Source organism: Hibiscus syriacus, unplaced genomic scaffold (assembly GCF_006381635.1).
Source record: "Hibiscus syriacus cultivar Baekdansim isolate YM2019G1 unplaced genomic scaffold, ASM638163v2 tig00110223_pilon, whole genome shotgun sequence".
NCBI lineage: Eukaryota > Viridiplantae > Streptophyta > Magnoliopsida > Malvales > Malvaceae > Hibiscus > Hibiscus syriacus.
Window position 1 is genome coordinate 1,902,161 of NW_024062636.1, and position 9,037 is coordinate 1,911,197.

The 9,037-nt window shown below is 33.8% G+C and overlaps 1 protein-coding gene across 1 annotated transcript; it reads left to right on the top strand.

The window, feature by feature from the left end:
* Positions 1-6,742: 6,742 nt before the first annotated feature.
* Positions 6,743-7,577, top strand: LOC120114378. The gene is made up of 2 exons (XM_039135319.1): positions 6,743-6,817; positions 6,909-7,577. The coding sequence occupies exons 1-2, from the start codon at positions 6,758-6,760 to the stop codon at positions 7,491-7,493; spliced, it is 645 nt and encodes a 214-aa protein (XP_038991250.1). The 5' UTR covers positions 6,743-6,757; the 3' UTR covers positions 7,494-7,577.
* Positions 7,578-9,037: the final 1,460 nt, after the last annotated feature.

Consider the following 9,037-nt stretch of genomic DNA (forward strand, 5'->3'; position numbering starts at 1 on the left):
TCCCTGTTTTGGAACGTCGTCATTGGCTTCTCGTCCAACTTCAGCTCCCATCCCTGAAGATAATAGTATATGACAGCATGATAAATTACATATCACTGTCTGATTTGAGAGATATTATCAAGGGATGGAGCTCTCATTTGGCTAAGTTCTTGGATGGGATTAATTATTGGACTCATTCTGGACACAAGAAGCCAAAGAAGTTCAATGTCATAGTTGTCAGAGACGAGACCGCGCCACAACAATCGCCGGGAGGCAGAGGGGATTGTGGTCCTCTTGTATGCATGTGCTTGGCGCGTTTGACGACGGGAAGCACAGAGTTTCTACCTCCCACCGATAGAGATAGAGTTGCAGTAGGCTTGTGGTTTCGACATTATATGGCTAGAGCGATATATTCGAGACGCTGCCTACCTGCATCCGCGTTATGAAAGTATCCATTGTTAATTGGTAAGTCAAATGCAAGTTTTGTTAACAAATATACTCCTTTTGGTTTGAAAATGTTTGGTTAAGTACCTAGAATTCAATAATTTGTTGTTTGTAGGTTTTAGATGTGTAAGAAGTCTTGTTTGAGCAAATTTTTGGTTTCTGTAGGTTAATCCTTAAGTGAGCTGCGTGAAATGGATGTACGGGTGCAAAAGTTGATTCATTGATTCAATAATTGATGAGGAAATAAGAATTATTATTATTTTTTGATTGTTTAATTGATTTGTAAAAAATGATTTGTAAATGTTGATTTGTTTAATTGATGTGTACATAATTCTTTTTTGTGCTTGTTTAATTGATTGAAATGTAATAGTTGATTTGTTGATTTTCAATCTGCATTATGTTGAAGGCAAAACAGACTATCGCAACACGAAACTGACTATCGCAACGAGAGAATCGCAATGCAAAATGAAAATCGCAATGCGATTTTCATTTCGCGATAGCCATTTTCGCGTTGCGATTTCCCCGTTGCGATAGTCAAATGAATGTCTAATAAGTGATAACAACTGAACAGATCATAGCAATGTTCAAACTCAAGTTACTAATACATGCCTAACTGAAAATATTAAAAGTGCACACATAAAATACACATAATACAACGTTTGCATTTAAAAATCACCTAAGTTAACAGTCCCAAAAGGTGAAGCCGATTGTGATTGGGATTTTGAAGATGATTGCGATTTTGATTGCCTTTTGCTTGACACCATATGAGCTTTGAATTTTGATGAGGATCCATATTTTGGTAGAGGAAAAGATGATTGTGATGGCACTGGTGAACCACATGTCAACCTTGTATGACCACTTTCCTTGCACCGACTACATGTCGATCTCTTCTTCTCTTCACCCTTAGACGGTATACGATTGTGACTTTTTGGTCGGCCAGGTAGCCTCCTGTCCATGGCTGGTGGCAAAACTGTTTGTAAGTCATCTGGTATGTCCCACTCAGAAGGATGTGGAATAGGGTAGACAATCTCGACATAAGTCTGTCGATATACTTCTGTAGTGTAGCAATCCATAGCGTATGTGCTTGAATCATCTTGGTTTAGATGAAAAGCAACTTTTATAACATGGCCACACGGATAACCAGATGTTTGCCATTTCATACAACTACACGTCCTTGCATTTAGATCGACAAGCCCATTTAAGTTATTTTCCAGTACTTTAAACAAAGTGTTTGAACATGGTTCAACTCTCCATGACGTTGACTTCACAACACGTTTCGTTATCTTTTTTTCAGTCCATGGTGTAACACGATGTTCCAATGTTCCTGTAAATTTAAATAAATAATACTTAGTAAAATATATGATAATTTACGAATTCAAAGAAATAATACTTGCATGGTTTCTTTTCTTGTAGTACCACTGTTGAATAGAGGCTCGAAAAAACTCCATTAACATAGTAATGGGTAATTTCCGGGAATGACGACTTAGAGCGTTGATTGATTTTGCACTATTAGACGTCATGAAACCATATCTTGCTCCAAGTTAATGTACTCTTGACAATCTTTCAAACCCGACATCTTCTAGTGTTTGAGCACATTGAGGCAAAACACGTCTTAAATAGTTTATATGCTTATTGAAATCCACTTCCCGATAAGCTTTTACAGCCTTCCAGTATGTCCATTTGTGCTTTTTTATACCAGCAGACCTTGATTTTAGATTTCTATACAAATGAACACCACAAAGTCCATGAAAAGCATCTGGGAAACACCTTCTAACAGCGTTGTCAATTGAGTTTGCCCTATCGGATATGATTGTCAGATTGCTAATAGGACCTATGCAATCCCTAAGATGCCCCATAAACCATGTCCATAAATCAGAGGTTTCAGATTTGCCAACCCCGTAAGCTATTGGCAATATCTCATTGTTAGCATCCATGGCTACAGCTAACAAGTTTACTCCAAGGTATCGACCTTTCAAATGTGCTCCGTCAACTATAATAACTAGGCGCATGCAAGTAATAAACGAACGAATCTACAAAATAATATACACAAGAAATATAATCATTTAAATGTGAAATGCATGTAACTAACAAAAATGAGTCAATAGAATTATATTGATTTACTAACCGCAGCACCAATGGCGATAAACAGCAACTCAAAGCGTCCATCTCTATCTGTTTTGATATGAGTTACCGACCCAGGATTTTTCAGCTTTAAATTATGACAATAAGCTGGCAGTTGGGCAAACGATGCTTCTGGCGACCCCCTCAACAATTCCAAGACATAACATTTGGCTCTCCAAGCTTGAGAATATGATATACTAATCTTGAACCGAGCATTCATGTCAGTCATAATTTCATGTCCCCGATATACCCTGCCATTCAAAAACATTAACTCAGCCAGAAAACCACCCAACACCTTTTTGTTTGCCTGTCTATGGTGAGGAAAAACTTGGGTTCTTAAACACATGTATGTTTATCAATAAAAGTCCTAACTTGAAACATTTCACAATCTTTTATCTTCTTTGCAATCATACGCCACGTACAGTTTTTGTCAATCATACACCTTGTTTCGAAACGATCTTTGCTTGATTTGTTAACTTTTAGTTGATAGCCATCTTCCACACATTTCGTATACAAAGCTATCTTCAAGTCTTCCTTTGTATCAAAACAATCATCTTTCTTGATACGAATAACTTTTGTGTAACAATCAACTACTTTCTTTACCAACTCTTCTTCCGGTATCTGAAGCAATTCTGGCATATTCCAATTATACTCCCGTGGCATTTTCTTTTCTTCGTGGACTTTTTCTTCTTCTTTTTCTTCTTCAGGATTATATGAATTACAGAATGGATGTTCAACATGTTCATTCACAGTCGTAACTTCCTCCTCATTATCATCAACAACATCTTCCTCGGCAACGGCTGTTTCATCATCAAAATTCGGGTATTGAACAATATCAAAATCATTACACGCATGGTCTGTTTCTTCTTCTGAAACATCATCAAAATCCGAGTATTGACCAATATCAAAGTCTGGGTATTGACCAAGATCAAATTTCGAATACTGACTAGTACTCACAATTTTTTCTGTTGGCTCATCATCGTCTAATTGGTCAATACGAAAACCGAAATTTAGTGCTGAAAGTTGATTGGGATTTGGATTAGAGAAAGGTTATGGGTTTTGAGAAAAACTTAGTTGATTACTACCCGCTACTGACCCAACAATACTACTTCTAGGTTCAACAACATACAATGTAACATCATCACTTGAAACACTAATGTAAGCAATGAATCGTTCAACATCTTCATTGTCAGTTAACAAATAAACTTTACCATTTCTCTGATAAGATAGCCTAAATCCACTTAGGGGCTCTAAATTCAATTTCTTTGAAACACGTAACATTAGAGTTTCATAAGTTAACTTTTTTAATGACAATTTTAGTTGAAGATTCATGGGTAAAGGCATATATTGTAAAACACCATGAACATTCTCCCATGACCCTCCAAAACACAAATATATCCAAACATGATCAACATTAGATGATTTCATGGTTGTAAATTAATTTACTAAACAAACGAGCTGCGAAACTAAGACCTGTTGCCAGATGGGGAATGATGTAGGAACGGATATAGGAACGGATGTCGCCGGAGAGAGTGATAGATGGAGATGGAATGAGTTGCGATTTAGGGATTTAGGTTATGAGTTGTTGCTGCTGCGTAGATATATACCCAAAATATTTGTGTTGCGAAACTAAAACCTGTTGCGAACTTTGAAAATCGCATTGCGATTATGTATTATCTCGTTGCGATAGTCAGAATCGCGTTGCGAAAGTCAGAATCGCGTTGCGAAAGTCAGTATCGTGTTGCGATTTTGTATTATCGCGTTGCAATAGTCAGTATCGCATTGCGATTTTCCAAATTCGCGTTGCGATTTACTTATTCGCATTGCGAATTGGGAAAATCGCAACGCGAAATTGGAAAATCGCATTGCGATAGTCATAATCGCGTTGCGAATCTGGAAACTGATTTGCGATAATGGAGATCGCGTTGCGAATTAGCGATCGCATTGCGATTTTATTGGTCATTTTGGCAAATCCGGAAAAAGTTGGTTAAAATCGTATATTATATGGGATTTTTGGTCACTGAGGTTATTTTCTCTAATTTGAAGTCTTTTGACTTGGAAAGAATTCTCGAATTCGATGATCAATAATCATTATCGTACGTCCAAAAGATAAATTTTATCAAATCAACACATAATAACCAGGAAAAAAAATCAAATTATTAATATATCCGGATGACATAACGATTAAATAAAATTATATATTGAGTAAAGTGTACAACTGATCTCTCGATTATAGAGTACTGTTTTATTAAATCAATTAATTATTAAAAGTTATAAAATGATCATTCGATTGTGTTTTGATAAAATGATTATCATATCTCAGTTATCATGTTAACGTCAAACTTAAACAACCGTCATTTTTAACAGAAAATGACAAGTTTAGAACATAGTGAATACTCGGGTGACCATTGTGTAAATTTTATTAGTCAAGAGACTTAATAAAGTAGTGCCCTATTGTCGAGGATCATTTGTCTACTTTACCCTTATATTTTATTATTTAATGACTATACATTTGATATGCATTATCTTTTTTATATATCAATAGTCAAACATTATTTAAATTATATATATTGATATAATGGCTTTACTTATAAATGTTGGTTAAGATAAAATATATTGTGTTTTATATTTAAATTTAATATTACAAATATTATTGAAACGAAAAATCAAGAACCAAAAAACATAAATTATACAAATAAATTTTGATATAATTATATGTTATAACTACTTTATTTTTAAGGTTAATTACATGATTGATCATTTATATTTGTGTTTTTATTTATTTTTCTTCACTGATTTCAAATAACATAATGCATCTTCACTTTAGTTTTTATTTAATTAAGATATTATCACTTTCATTTTTATTTAGTTAAGATGTGGTCATAACAAGTTAACTGTCGTTAACTAGGTGACGTGATATTTTGGTACAATTACATAGTTTGTTTATGTCATTTACATATTCTCTCAATTTAGTCATATTTTTAATAGATTAAAATAAATTTAATCTTCTCATCGAATGATGTCACGTGTCACCATTCGGTTGGAGAACTAAATTTGTTTTAATTTAATATATTTATTTTAATTTATTCGGTTGGTGGAAAATAAATATATTAAATTAAAATAAATTAAAATAAAGTTAGTCCTTCAACCGAATGGTGATGCATGTCATCATTTGATCGGATGATTAAATTTATTTTAATTTATTAAAAGTATGATTAAATTGAGAGAATATGTAAATAACAGTGATCAAATATGTAATTATATCAAAATATTTAACGACATTTAACTCGTGTTGATCATATAATTAAATAAAAATGAAAATAATCGTATACTATATTTTTTGAAATAAAAAAGAAAAAAATATAAAAAATCAATGATATAGTTAACCGTTATTTATATTATCCTTTGTTCACACGAACAAAGGATAATAAACGGTGCAAGAAGATCTCAGCTCGAGATCTCCGTTGATATTCTTGTGGATGTTTCATCTGGACCCAACACTCCAGCACTCAAAAATGCTTTTTGTTTTATTCGTGGTACTTGCCAAGTTGCAACCCATTTAAGCATTTTACATTCATACCCCAGTTGTGATTTTTACAATATGTTATGAATGGGTCCGATGATTATAGGCATGGTTGAAGATTACGTAATCACCCCCTTAAGATAATGATTTTTTTAAAATTCTAAAACGTAAAATATTAATTATAATTTAGCTATAAAAAGTAACATTTCTCATAAGAACATTAGAATCCAAATTTATTAATTACTGGAATTAAAGCTGACAAATTAATTAAGGACAACCTTAAAGTTTTTTGAATAGTTCTGCATTTGGTAGGTCGTGGAGCCGAGTAGACGGTCCAATCCAATTGAGTAATGATTCCATCTTAATTAACAAGTAAAGGAGATGTATTGTAATTTGAGTGGACCACAACAAATTTATTAACGAAATTGACATTCTGAAAGAGTAGAAAAACCAGGGCATTGGAAAACAAGATTGGGTCCACGTTAATCCTAATCCGCCACACGTTGGATTGGTCAGCCCAACGATGTCAACGCTCCCACAACACAAAATCAAATCAATTTCCGCTCTGTCCCAAATATAAAAGCAACACCCACCGAATCCTTTTTCATTTCAACTTGTCAAACAAGAAAAGCACAACCCCCAAAACGAAAACGATCGCGACAGAAGAATCAAGATAATTTTAAGGAAGAAATGAAGCTGGTTTGGTCTCCGGAGACAGCATCCAAGGCTTACATTGATACTGTTAAATCTGTAAGCGTCCATCAAACCCTCTGAATTGTGATCCCCGGATGATTATTTCTTTTGATATTGATGATGGGTTTCTCTTCTTTCTTTTTTCTAGTGCCAACTTCATCATGACTCTGGTGTAGCAGAGCTTGTTTCGGCCATGGCAGCAGGCTGGAACGCGAGATTCATCGTGGAGACATGGTCACTGGGTGGCGCCATAGCGACAAGCGTCGGCCTGGCGGTTGCTAGCAGCCATACAAACGGAAGACATGTATGTATGGTCCCCGACGAACGGTCAAGATTAGCATACGTTGAGGCCCTAGAAGAAGCCGGTATTTCAAGGCCGGAAGTCATCGTCGGAGAACCTGAGGAAGTAATGGATGGATTAAACGGCATAGATTTCATGGTGGTGGATAGCCAACGAAAGGACTTCTCCAGGGTATTAAGGCTGGCGAAACTGAGCAACCGGGGCGCAGTTCTGGTATGCAAGAATGCAAATTCCAAAAGTGCTTCAAGTTTCAAATGGAGAAGTGTTACCGACGACAGTGTCCGCTCCGTGTTTCTCCCGGTAGGAAAAGGCTTGGATATTGCTCATGTAGCTACCACCAGCGGAGGAAATTCAAGTTCATGCAAAGGCAAAAGGCGGTGGATCAAACATGTTGATCGACAATCGGGGGAAGAATATGTCATACGAAAATAGAATAATCTTGTATTTCTAGAAGAAAAAAAGTATTAATTGTATGTAGATCTCTTTTCTCGACTTCCTTGGTCTTGACTAATATCTCCAGGAATTTGAACATTGCACAGCAATTTGAACCTGAAAATGGTTTAGAAGTTTCCCAATCCAATCACCAGGTTGAATATTCAGATTACTAATTGTTTTGAAAGAAATTTTACTAATATCACCAGAAATGATGTGCTTTAGCAGCCTATGTTTTCAGGGGAGTTCTATGGTGTGAAGGCCTTAATCTACGGTTAAAAAAAACGTTACTGGTTTTGTTATTATTTTAAATAATAAAACCAGTAAAAAAATGTTGACTCATTTAGGACGTTAGAAAAATTATTCGTTGGGATAGTATATTTATTACACTATCTTTGAGAAGACGTTTAAATCACTCGACATCCTTGTATTATTATTTTATAATGTTTGACTTTCTGATTACACGCAATATGAGGAAAGCATCGTGTCTTCGTAAAGACGTAAAATATTATAGCAAACATCCTATTTCACCAAATAATTTATCCATTACAATAAAAAAAAGTCAGTCTTTTTTCCAATACATTAATCTAAGGAATTTTGTCCACCTATACCAAACTTTTTTTAGTGAGACAACCTTCGATAACAAAAAGGTCTCTTCACTAAATTTGTTACTAAATTTCAACAGTGACAGATTTTATCTTTCAATGATCAATATATTTTGGTAACGCTGAACTCCACTTCAAAATTTTAATGTAGTATTTATATTTGATTTTTCAGTTAAAATCGATAAATGAATCTGATATCTAAATTTATTTGATATTTATGATTCTTTTAGTTCAATTAGGTACATGAAATTAATTCTTGAATCAACTTGATATCTTAAATTTGATTTTTTATTTTAAATTAAATTATTTTGATTTTAAATTCATGTAGGTCAAATAAATTTAAGTGAACTCGAAAAAATTTAAAATTTTATAAAAGAATATATATATTATTTTAAAAATAATAACTAATAAGACCGTAAAAATCATAAATACTGAACTAATCCAAAAAACAATTTAGAGTAAAAAGTCAAGTTCAGATATTTAATTGGACTAAATAAAAGTTTCAAATACTAAATTAAACTTTAAAACCAAACTTTGTTACTAAATTATATATTATCCCAGAAGTTTATTTTAAAACTTTCAGGCTTGTAGAGGATTAGGACGAGAAGCCTAAAATGATTGGATCAAGGTAAATTTAGTCCAATATCATAGGCGGATTAATTATTTAGCTCAATACAGAACCATATTTTTTATTTTGAAAACTACGACATTTGTTATAGTGACTTAGAGTTCATCAAGGGGGCATGTCGAGTTCTAGTAAAATATATTCTTATATATATTGAAACTTGTCACTTTGACGTGACAAATTTGAATAAAAATATTATTTAGATAAATTCGTCATGTGGGCGTAACGAATTTACCCTATACTATATCATTTGTGTATCTCCTAAATTAATTTAGGAGATGGCCTAATAGATTAATTTTTTTACCTCATGGCCT

Coding starts and splice junctions, on each gene's coding strand:
- LOC120114378 (XM_039135319.1), top strand. CDS start 6,758: ATGAAGCTGGTTTGGTCTCCGGAGACAGCATCCAAGGCTTACATTGAT. Junction 6,818..6,908: donor ACATTGATACTGTTAAATCT/GTAAGCGTCCAT, acceptor TCTTTTTTCTAG/TGCCAACTTCATCATGACTC.